Here is a 12542-nt window from a genome sequence, read left to right as displayed (position 1 = left end):
TATTATTTTCAAAGTTCTTCTTCAAGCACTGTCAAATTGGTTGTTGATCATTGCTAGCTTCCACTAAGCTAACATGTGGGATTGTATCGAGATGGTCACATATTGAAGCCCTTATTTTTGTTAGAATCATCTACCTCCATACTTCCATTCATTTGTATGGGTTAGCTTCAGATGAGTCCCGTGACACTTATGTTGGTCGTAGAGCAAAACGGAGAACACCATCTGTTTGTGAGAGTCTCCCCTTTACACAGTGGGGTCATGTTTTCTGGATGTCTCATGGTCTGACAAACACCGCTGTAGCTCGGCCACCTTCCCCCGCAGATGCGGACGGCCGACATAGGCGGATGCAGCCAATACAAAAAAAAGGCATCTCTAGTTTCAACTGACATTTTGATGGGGATTGTTTTATTATGTTACTCAGATAAACGCACGGGTGTATCAATAGACTCTTAAGGATTTTTATGTTTTATTTCTATATATTTTTTGGCACTTTTACCCCTTTTTCTCCCCAATTCTTGTTATCCAATTGGTAATTAAAGTCTTGCCCTATCAGCCGCAGCCCTACAGACTAGGGAGAGGTCAAAGGTCAAGAGCCTTGCATCCTCTGAAACACGACCCCGCCAAGTCGCACTGCTTCTTGACACAATGCTCGCTGAACCCGGAAGCCGGCCGCACCAACGTGTCAGAGGAAACACTATCCAGCTGGACATTTCACTACATACTTTGAAGCACGTCTTACCTGGCTTTAAAGTAGCCTCGACAAAATCGAAACCAAAAATGCAGGCAGTTATTGGGAGAGACAAATACAATATGGCGTCCATCTAACCTGGAAGAAAAAATGATTGTCCTTAAAACAAGCGAACGTAGCACTGACCCAATGACAGACCGTGAATATGCACATTTACCGGGGAGATAGATGGCTGATGTACTCTAGTGGTGCCAATAACTTTAGGTTGAGAATTTTCATAATTAAAAGACAGATTGGAGTCTTTTCGTTGTCTTCTATTTACAGCAATAGCCATTTCATTTTCCAAACTGTTATTCTGAGATTGTTTTTTTTTTTTATGTTGCGATATATTTGTCTGGGTTTCTCTGCTTTTCACTGGCAGTCAAAACTCAACAATAATCTATTTGGTATTTGCTGCGTGCTCTGCCCAAATTGCGGGCCCTTCCAACTGTAGGCTATGTGATTTAAATCCACAGCTTTTCTTTTGTTTCAGAAGTGCGGCCCGTGTGGCCAAATCATGCTTTCTGATGTGGTACCCTATTTTTAATAATTGTATTTACTTATGTATATAAGCTATTTAGGCTAATTCAGTGTACTTTAGGGAAAGTTTCGCCTAGCCATACGGAAGTGCCACCTATGTGTTGTAACATCTCATGGGTATTCGGTAAGAAGGATAAAGTAAAAGTGATTTCTGGCATTCTGAGCAGGGGGGTGGACGCTCTAATCCGGTTGCGCAAACCGATGCATATGAATCCAGTCCATTTCTTAAATGTCCGGTAAATGAAAATGGTGCCATAATTTCACTTTGACATGATGGGGTATTGTGTGTAGGCCAGTGACAGACATCTCAATTGAATCCATTTTAAATTTAGGTTGTAACTCAACAAAATGTGGAAAATGTGAAGGGGTGTGAATACTTTCTGAAGGCACTGTATGTGTCTCCAATATGGTCATACATTTGGCAGGAGGTTAGGAAGTGCACCTCAGTTTTCTCTCGCGAACCGGGTCTGCCTACGGCAGCCTCTCTCAATAGCAAGGCTATGCTCACCGAGTCTGTATATAGTCAAAGCTTTCCTTCATTTTGGTGAACGTCAGAGGGGGGCGTGACTTTTAAAAAATGGCGGAGTAATAACAAAAATAGAAAATCATGAGCAAGTCAAATGAATGCTTTAGTGAATCTAGTGTTAACAGAGAGTACACAGTGGCAGAATACCACTGTGACTGACCATTTCCTAAATAAGTCTATATAACATACTGCTGTTAGAATTGTAATGTCATAAACAGAACTGGAGTTATAACCAGTTTTAAGAGGGCATGTCATTTAAAAAAAAAAAGGTTTCCCCTCATTGCCCCTCCTCCTCCCGACAGTGGAACTGGAAGGTGCCGTGCCCAGTTGATAATCACCCTGATGATAATTTCCTCAACTGAACATAAACTCATTTCAAATATAATATAATATAATAATATATGCCATTTAGCAGACGCTTTTATCCAAAGCGACTTACAGTCATGTGTGCATACATTCTACGTATGGGTGGTCCCGGGGATCGAACCCACTACCCTGGCGTTACAAGCGCCATGCTCTACAGATGAAATCAATGGAGTCGAGTATGATTGGGGCGAATGGGTGAGTTGATGAGCGAGGGGAGGCGTACGATGCATAATTATGTAATCGCCAGTTGTGAATGAAGAGCAGGGCTGGCCATTCTATTGTATTGATACGGCATATTCTAATCTCAAAATGGTATGTACCCTATATCAATCCGCGCGCCACTGTAGCAGTTGACTCAGTCTTATCAGTCGACTCCGACGCAGTGAGAGTGTCCGGAATTTACAATGGCAAATAGACCAAGAGAAATGGATACGCGTTCTGCTTCGGCACTGCTACAACATCCGACTGAAAACCACTCGGGTGGTGGGGAAGAAATGAATCATGACATCTCTGATGATTATTCTTCTGATTCTTGGGCCTCCGTCGTCTCAACCTCAACACGCGAGGCCTCAGCGTTAAAAAGCCAGATCGGTGCTCTCTGAGCAGTTGCCCGCGCCACCACCAAAGGAAACGCTGAACATTAAAAAGGGATGCCACCGTTTGGATAGAATAAGCCGGTGACAATGCTACGGGTCCGCTATCAGCACTAACTGTCACCGCGGAGCGAGCAGGCGCTGCATCTCAAGCTAAAGTCAATATCGGCGACGCACTCGTTGTTTTATGTGGCATGGACGTACAGCCCCACTGTACTGTGGCTGAGGTGCACGGGGAGCCAGGAGACACTGCCTGAGACGCTGTCTGTTGACGACCTGGAAGCGTTCGCTTCGATCCGGTGTGTGCGTGGAGCATTCGGTGGAGCGCGCGTGTGTATGGAGGGCTTCTGCTCAGACACGTGGGAAACAATGTCACGGAATCGTTCCAGCGAGATCATGCGTTACCTCCATTTTGATGACAAAGAAACGAGGCGCCTGGAAACATACACATTTGCCATGGAATCCGACGTTTGGAACAGGTGCAGACAATACTTGACTATTTGACTGCTGTCATATCGATACTATTAAATTCATTACAATGCCATTGTTGGTTTTGTGCAGACTTTCACTACTGGCGTTTTCTAATTGCTCACCATGCATCTGGGGTTGGGGTATGTTATTTAGTCGTTGTAAAAATAAAAAATGTCCTGTGTTTTAACACATGCTTTTCTGTTTCATGACAAAGACATCCCACAAAAATAATGCATTGAACACTTCAATGTTGGTGTTTTTTTTTTTTACATGTATCCTACAGTAACAAACTATTGAACATGCTATTCTGATTTTTGCAATTCATTCCAGTCATTCGCAGCAGAGAACTGGAAGGAAAGGCGGCCTAAGGGGGTGTTAGCTTTGGGGATGACCAGTGAAATATACCGGCTGGAGCGCTTGCTACGGGTTGGTGTTGCTATGGTGACCAGTGAGCTGAGATAAGGCGGGGCTTTACCTAGCAAAGACTTACAGATGACCTGGAGCCAGTGGGTTTGGCGACAAATATGTAGCGAGGGCCAGCCGACGAGAGCGTACAGGTCGCAGGGGTGGGTAGTATATGGGGCTTTGATGACAAAACGGATGGCACTGTGATAGACTGCATCCAATTTGCTGAGTGGAGTGTTGGAGGCTATTTTGTAAATGACATTGCATGCAGAATTCTTCAAAAATAAGCTTCATGTACAAAGCAAAACCCCAAGCAGTACATTGCAGAGCAGACTTAGGACTATGCCCACTAATGTTCAAAATCCAGAAAAGAGATGTTTTTAAGTGCTACAACCACCTGAAAGGAAGCGATGCCCACACATTTCACCACAAAGCCCTCACCTACAGAGAGATGAACCTAGAGAAGAGCCCCCTCAGCAAGCTGTTTCTGGTGCTCTGTTCACAAACAGACCCCACAGAGCCCCAGGACAGCAACACAACCAAATTATGAGAAAACAAAAAGGTAGCTATTTGACACACTGGAAAGAATCAACCAAAAAAACTGAGCAAATTCGAATGATATCTGGCCCTAAACAGGGAATCCACAGGGTCAGAATACTTGACCACTGTGACGGACCCAAAATGAAGGAAATCCTTGACTATGTACAGATTCCGTGACCATGGTCTTGCTGTTGAGAGAGATCGCCATAGAGAGAAGACGGGCTATGTGCCCACTGCCCGCAAAATGAGGTGGAATCTGAGCTGCAATTCCTGACCTCCTGCCAAATGTCTGACCATATTAGAGAGACATATTTCCCTCAGATCATACCCACAAAGAATGAGAAAACAAATCAAACATTGATCAACTCCCATATCTGTTAGGCGAAATACAGCAATGTGCCGTCACAGCAGCAAGATTTGTGACCCGTTGCTATGGAAACAGGGCAACCAGTGGAGCACAAACATTGTAAATACAACCCATATTGATCTTCCTCTACTATTCCTATTACAACTATTTGCACATTGTTAAAAACGCTACACAGTTGATAATAGTTTTTGGTTTCTCCTCACTTTTCTGCATCGTTTAATTTCACTTGCTTTGGTCGTGTAATCCAATGTTTCCCATGCCAGAAAAGCCCCCTTGAATTGAATTGAACGAGTGTGTGCGTCGAGATTGTGTGTGTCTTTCTCTCTCTCTCCACTCCCCTCTGCTTCTAGAGAAGGGTGTGACTGCCTACCAGTGAGAGAGAGGGAGGGGACACAATACTTCTGTTGAGCTGCTTCTCTGTTTCTCTTTCGCTCTCATTCCCTCACTGGCAGGGCTAGGATCAGGCTCTCTCTCTCTCTCTACTTCTATGTCTCTTTCTCTTTTCCTCTCGCATAGGCCTACCCTTTATATATTATTTGTCTTTCTGCATAGCACAGTTTCAGAGTAATAGGCCTACCGTTTGAGAAGAGGGTAATGCTGGTTTTATTTGTGTGTCATTTCCTATTTTCTTACCTGTCTCTTCTACCCCTCCCCCTGTTCTCACCTCTCCTCTCTTATGGCTTTGTTATCTTTCTCTTTGCCTCTCTCGACCTCTATCTCACCTCTCTACTGCCTTCACCCAACTCCTCCTCCTCTCATCTCTCTGTGTTGTATGTCAGGGTATGTAACAGTTGGCTAGCATGTCCTTTCTCCCTGTGTAGCGGTAGTCTGACTGTTCCCCTGATTACTGTGCCTCTCTCTCTCTCTCTCTCTCTCTCTCTCTCTCTCTCTCTCTCTCTCTCTCTCTCTCTCTCTCTCTCTCTCTCTCTCTCTGTCGCCGTTCTCTAGATGTGTCTAACATGTCATCTCTTCCAGTGTAACTCTTTCTCTTCTCCGTATGTGTTACTACTAGCTAACAGTCCTCTCTCTCCCTCTGCAGTGCCAGTCGAGTCCTAAGAAGGCCAGCAGTGGTGCCAGCTCCCAGTCCCAACCACATCCAAAGGTGCCCCAACCCAAGAAGGAGCCCCAACCCAAGAAGGAGCCCCAACCCAAGAAGGAGCCCAAACCCAAGGTTCCCAAGAAGGAACCCAAGACCGAGCCCCAGACCCAGGTGGAAGAAGAAGACATGCCCTCAGTACACATCAAACCAGAACCAGAAGAGGTGGAGTGCACGGTGAGAGGAGGATAGGAATGGGTGAATGAGGTGGGCTAGAGGGACAGTGAGAGGGGGTTAGAGGGGTGGGGAAGACTAGAGAGACACAGGGACACATGGATGAATGGTTGTAGGTGGGTAGGTGTAGAGAGAGGCTGAAAGAAAATAGAGACCGGCTCTGTCTCTGGGCTGTTAGAGAGGGTGGAGGAAAAGGTGGGGTGGTGATGACTGGCTGGAGAGGAAAGAGTGAGAGAGAGCAGGGTGGACAGGGTGTGGACGGTTAGATAAGAAGAGTAAGGGCGGGGGAGGTTGGTGGAGAGAGATGGAGGAGGGGACCTGCAGAGTGGGTGGGGTTCGTTGGGTTAGGACTGTGCAAACTAAGAACATAAAATTCTGAATAAAATGTTTGGTGTAGGACAGATTATTTGGAATAGGGAATCGTGGCAACTTTAAATCAAATCAGAGTTTATTTGTTGTGTACGCCGAATACTTGAAATGGTTACTTAGAGGCCCTAACCAACAGTGCAATTTTTCAGTAAAAAATAGGTATTAGGTGAACAATAGATAAGTAAAGAAATAAAAACAACAGTAAAAGGACAGTGAAAAATAACAGTAGCGAGGCTACATACAGTAGAGAGGCTACATACAGTAGAGGCTACATACAGTAGAGGCTACATACAGTAGAGGCTACATACAGTAGAGAGGCTACATACAGTAGAGAGGCTACATACAGCAGAGGCTACATACAGTAGCGAGGCTAAAACAGTAGCGAGGCTACATACAGTAGCGAGGCTACATACAGTAGCGAGTCTACATACAGTAGAGAGGCTACATACAGTAGAGAGGCTACATACAGTAGAGAGGCTACATACAGTAGAGGCTACATACAGTAGAGAGGCTACATACAGTAGAGAGGCTACATACAGTAGAGAGGCTACATACAGTAGAGAGGCTACATACAGTAGAGAGGCTATATACAGTAGAGAGGCTATATACAGTAGAGAGGCTACATACAGTAGAGGCTACATACAGTAGATATAGATATGGTTAATGTGACTATGCATATATGATGAACAGAGAGTAGCAGTAGCGTAAAAGATAGTTTGGTGGGTGGCGGGACACAATGCAGATAGCCCGGTTAGCCCATGTGTGGGAGCACTGGTTGGTCGGGCCAATTGAGGTAGTATGTACATGAATGTATAGTTAAAGTGACTATGCATATATGGTAAACAGAGAGTTGCATCAGTGCACTTTATAGGCCTAAGGTACGTTCTGTGTGCAACGCCGTGAATGTAGAGAGAGGAGGGTGGGGGTGGGGGGGGGGGGTAAGCAATACAAAGTTACAGAGCGTCTAGAGAGATGAGTGGTGTAGAATAGATTCTCTGTCATGTGTAGTAGGTAATCATGTTGGCTCTATAGGCCTGTGTTACATTTCTATGTGGTACGTTGTGAATGGAGGGAGGAAGAGTTAGAGGGGGGAAAGAGGGGGTGGGGCGGGGGCTGGGTGGGCCACCATTACATAAGTGCTCTTTAGAGAGGGGTGTGGTTGGGTTGTCGTGTGAGTGTGTGTGTTTGCCCGCACCCTTGTTTGTGTTTGCCCACGCATACATGTTTGCCCGTGCCTGTGAGTGTATTGACCACCACTCGTGAGCCGCCCAGCAAAGATTGATCTATGGGTGGGTGGAGGGGCATTTCTGGAGCAGCAGACACTTTTTGGTAACATGGTACCCTCGCCGGTCCCACTCCCATTCACAAGGGTGCAAAAGCAAAGTTTTTTTAATATTTTGTGTTGTATTGGTTTTGCCCCAAACATGACACTTTGTATTCAGGACAGAACTTTAATTGCTTTGCCACAGTTATTGCAGTATTACTTTATTGCCTTGTTGCAAACAGGATGCATGTTTTGGAATATTTTTATTCTGTACAAGCTTCCTTCTTTTCACTCCTTTTCTGTACAGGTTTCCTTCCTCTCCGGCAACTGAGTTAGAAACAACGCCTGTATTTTGTAGTGACTGCGTGTATTGATACACCATCCAAGTGTAATTAATAACTTCACCATGCTCAAAGGGATATTCAATGTGGGTTTTTTTTGTGGGGGGTTTTATACCCATTTTCCAATAGGCATTGGAAAACCTCCCTGGTCTTTGTGGTTGAATCAGTGTTTGAAATTCACTGCCTGACTGAGGGACCTTTACAGATAATTGCATGTGTGGGGTACAGAGATCAGGTAGTCAATCAAAAATCAAACACTATTATTGGACACAGAGTCCATGCAACTTATTATATGACTTGTGCTTGTCATGACAAAGGGGTTGAATACTTGTTGACTCACAATATTTCAGCTTTTCATTTTAAATTCACTTGTCAAAGGACATTTCTGGACAATTTTTGTTAGACACGTTCTGATTCAAAATGATTCCTCCCATTTCGTGCCTACTGAACACAACCCTGGACCCTGCCAGACTGTCTCACTAGTAACAGCCAGAGCCAGAGGTAATACTAGACTGAACAAGTAAGTAAGTGGGCGATGGATAGAGACGTAAGAGAAGGAGAGCGAGGGGGGAAGGAAGTAAGGGATGGACAGAGTGAGAGGGAGAACTAAGGGATTCCCCACAACATTAGATTCACTCTCAAGGGAGCCTGGTGTAAGTCTCTGATTTGTCTCGCCCTTTCATCTCACACTCACTCGTTCAATGTTGGGTCAGTCACGGTGGTCAGGTATTCTGCCACTGTGTACTCTCTGTTTAGGGACAAATAGCATTCTAGTTTGCTCTGTTGTTTGGTTAATTATTTTCAATGTGTCAAGCAATTGTCTTTTTTGTTTTCTCATGATTTGGTTGTATCTAATTGTGTTGCTGTCCTGCGGCTCTGTGGGGTCTGTTTGTGTTTATGAACAGAGCCCCAGTACCAGCTTGCTTAGGGGACTCTTCTCCAGGTTCATTTCTCTTTGTTATGGAAGGTTTGGGAATCATTTCCTTTTAGGTTGTTGTAGAAATGAAGGTCTCTTTTCTGGATTTTGATCATTAGCGAGCATCGGCCTAATTCTGCTCTGCATGCATTATTTGGTGTTTTACGCTGATACACGGCGGACGTTTTTGCAGAATTCTGCAATGCAGAGTCTCAATTTGGTGTTTGTCCTATTTTGTGAATTCTTGGCTGGTGAGCGGACCCCAGACCTCACAACCATAAAGGGCAATTTGTTGAATTTTACAGTAGGTTCCTTTTTGTAGCATCAAAGGCCCTTCTTGCTTTGTCTCTCAGATCGTTCACAGCTTGTGAAAGTTGCCTGTGGTTCTGTTTAGGCTGGGGTAGGTATCATTTTTTGTGTGCTCTAGGGCTATGGTGTCTAGATGGAATTTGTGTTTCCGGCAACTGGACCTTTTTGGAACACCATTATTTTTGTATTACTGAGATTCAGGGCCCAGGTCTGACAGATCTGTGCAGAAGATTTAGGTGCTGCTGTAGGCCCTCCTTGGTTGGGGCCAGAAGCACCAGATCATAAGTAAACAGTAGACTTCAGATTCTAGTAAGCTAATAAGTATGTATGGGTGCTACAGACTGTTCTAGTGCCCTCGCCGATTTGTTGATATACGCTGAGCATACCAAACATTAGGAACATCTTCCTAACACCGCTTAAGTTTTTATGTATTCAATAAAAATCTACAGTTGAATATGTTTCCATCGCATTTTCAACTCTTACTGTCACAAACTGTAAATGTGTCTACTCTGGTATTGGCACCTTAGCCAACATCTCACAGATGCAGTGCAGATAGGCTGTGTGGTTAGCCTATTCTACATGATGAGATTAGTATGGATAAGGCTGAAAGTATGCGTGTTGGTCAAAAGGTAGCGATCATCATGTCAGCAGAATAAGACGATGTTTATTGAAAGGAGCATCAAGCTCACCACTTTGCACTTTCACCACCCTGTGCAGTTCATCATAATTTATTTAATCTGTAGCCTAATAAACTGCATGCTTTCCCGAGTCACCACACACCATGTCTTCGCCGAATCCATTTTTACTTAAATATGATGGTTATTATATCGATATCTGTGCATAAAGGCAATCTCCACCTCCATTTTGCACATAATACATTTTACCGACACAAACAAATCCCACCACGTCGAACAAACAAATTCTGTCTGTATTTATAAAATTGTACTGTAACTTCCTGTTTCTATCACAGCTGACTTTTTTTTTTATACGGTTTGACTTTACTCAAACCGTATATGAAAACGTGGTTCGTGTCATGGAAAGAGCAGGTGTCCTTAATGTTTTGTACAGTCAGTGTATATGTTGAAGAGGGTGGTGCTCAAGCTTGCATCTCTCTCTCGCCTAGGCCCCTAATATCGAGGGAGGCTTCCGCTCTCTGGTAGCCATGGCAACGGGGCTCTGGCGGGAGTTGGAAAGACTGTGTGATGTAGTCTGCTTGCCCACACCCCTCCCTACCCCCTCCTCCACCTCTTCACTGCTACCCCACCCCCTCCCTTGCAACCCGCCGCACAACACATCACTACAGCCAAAGGCACACGCAAACACAAATACACACAGTTAAACTGACACACAAAAATAAATACCTGCTAGCAATACAATCTCATTTGGATTCTCTCTCTCTCTCTCTCGCAATCTCTAGCTCTCTCACACACACACACACGGTTTTCTGTTAAAATAATAAGAACATTTAATACAATTCCATGTCATCCTATTGCATGGTATGACCGTTAGTGTGCAATGAAGTTCTACCATAGTCATACAATAGGTGGCAGCATCTGGAATCCGCTTCGGGCAGGTGAATTGTTGTACCGAAGACTACCTACCGTTAATTCACATTGACTCTAGTGTTCCTTTCATTTGTTATGTGCATTAGCAACTCACAGCAAAAAAGATACCTAGCCAAGTGATTTCTTCCCCCTACATTCTCTCGGTTTCGCTCCAAGCGCTCCCTCTACACACACACACATGCTGTTCACCCAAGCACCTATTCGGCCTACAGAAATGACTGAGAATCTAACTGATGGGATACACACAAAAAACTGTTGACAAGCTACATTCCTTGCCAAATCACGCCGACTTTATCACAAATTCAAAATGGACAGGTCGATTAAAGTAGGGAAGTATGTGTTTCAACTACGAGTTGTAGTTTTGGAATAATAAATGCGTCTCGGCTCTTTTAGGATTTTTAGCTAACTGCAATTTTTTTTTTAATGGTATTTTTATTTAACTAAGCAAGTCAGTTAAGAATCAATTCTTATTTACAATGACGGCCTACTCCGGCCAAAACCTCACCCGGACGATGCTGGGCCAATTGTGCTCCCAATCACGGCCTGGAATCCAACCAGGGTCTGTAGTGACCCCTATAGCACTGAGATGCAGTGCCTTACACCGCTGCGCTACTCTGGAGTGGCATTTAGAATAGGTTAAAACCCCCCTAAACCTAGGTAGTTTCCAGACTGAAATATGCAACAAAAAGGCAAATTGCGTATTCGTAAGAATTAATCTAGGGGTCTAGTTTGTTTCATTATTAACAAAAGCCTTCCCACCAATTTCCTTTTCTGAAAAATAAAATCCCTGATGATCGGGATTTAGTGATAGTTTTTTTATAATTGCATTGTGATTTTTCTTGAGTTTTAACATTTAAGGATTTAAATGTTTGTCTAACACACAGATTACTGTAGTATCGCTAGGATGCAGCTAGCTCTACTTTCTGTCCCTGTTCACCCACAGTCAGTCATGGTGTTGTTGTCCAGGGCGAGTTAGTTCTCCTGACTCAGAGACAGTAACTCCACTTTGGGGTGTGTGCTTGTGTCAATTTGTGTTATTGTTTGTAGTAATCGGTAATCTTCAAGACTTTACATTGATGTTGTTTGGGTTTGACTGACGGCTCTTTATTGTGTGTGTTCGTGCCATGCACTTAGATTCTATGTTTTCAACTGTTGTAACTACAATCAACTGTGGGCTCCACCCAGCTTTAAAGCACAGGTTGTGTGTGTGTGTTATTAAAGCCCTGCACAGGAATTAATTTTAATCCCTACCCATGTCCGAGACGTTCAGGCCCTACCCAATTTGCATCTGCCAAATTTAAGGCAAACCCAAAATCTGAAATAACTTCCTCCTGTAGTATCCATTAGCTGCTTGTCTGTCTTTCGCTCCCTGCACAGCATGCGTTCTGTGCATGGCTCTGCTTGTGTGAACATCCATTGCAACGCCTCTGCTTTCTTCACTCTAAAGTCTGACAAAACTCAAGGAACATTATTATTTTTGGGAAAAGAATCTCTGCTGTGGACTCTGATAATATTCTGGTCATGTTTTTGACGAGGTTGAAGCACTTCTGATATATACTACGCAAGCAGATCACAAGCAAATGTCTTTGCTTCAAAATGTTAATGATCAAATTAGTGATAGCCGAGTCCTACCCATACCCTAGTTATTGATGAAAAAACAGGCCCTTTGGGCCCGGGCCAGGTAGCAGAGCTTGGGTGTGTGTGTGAACTGGTTGCACAAGTGTAGTGTTTGTAACGCAAGATGGAGAGATGGTCTCTTGTCAGAGATCACATTCATTTTTGGAGATTGCAAAATATTACCTTTTTATTCAAGACAGGAGAAACATATTGTTTCAGGTGATAAAAAAACATATTTTGTTTAGTTTCTTTCCTAGCAACTCAAGCTAGCCTTCACATAGCAGCCAACGTTAGTTAGCTTACTCATAGCAGCCAACGTTAGCTAGCTTATACATAGCAGCCAACGTTAGCTAGCT

General features: G+C 43.9%; 1 protein-coding gene across 4 annotated transcripts in view; it reads left to right on the top strand.

Annotated features, from left to right (window-relative positions):
* The window catches only part of LOC123994757 (Krueppel-like factor 8), a 115853-nt gene that overhangs the window by 65715 nt on the left and 37596 nt on the right, over positions 1-12542 (top strand). For 3 of the 4 annotated variants that reach the window (XM_046297721.1, XM_046297720.1, XM_046297722.1), the window contains exon 2: positions 5575-5808. In XM_046297721.1, the coding sequence (XP_046153677.1) occupies positions 5575-5808 (234 nt within the window). Of the gene's footprint in view, positions 1-4988; positions 5127-5574; positions 5809-12542 lie in introns of those variants that run through there. The other variant, XM_046297723.1, reaches the window with a different exon arrangement.

This window comes from Oncorhynchus gorbuscha, linkage group LG14 (assembly GCF_021184085.1).
Source record: "Oncorhynchus gorbuscha isolate QuinsamMale2020 ecotype Even-year linkage group LG14, OgorEven_v1.0, whole genome shotgun sequence".
In the NCBI taxonomy this organism is placed as follows: domain Eukaryota; kingdom Metazoa; phylum Chordata; class Actinopteri; order Salmoniformes; family Salmonidae; genus Oncorhynchus; species Oncorhynchus gorbuscha.
This window is presented reverse-complemented; position numbering and strand designations above follow the sequence as displayed.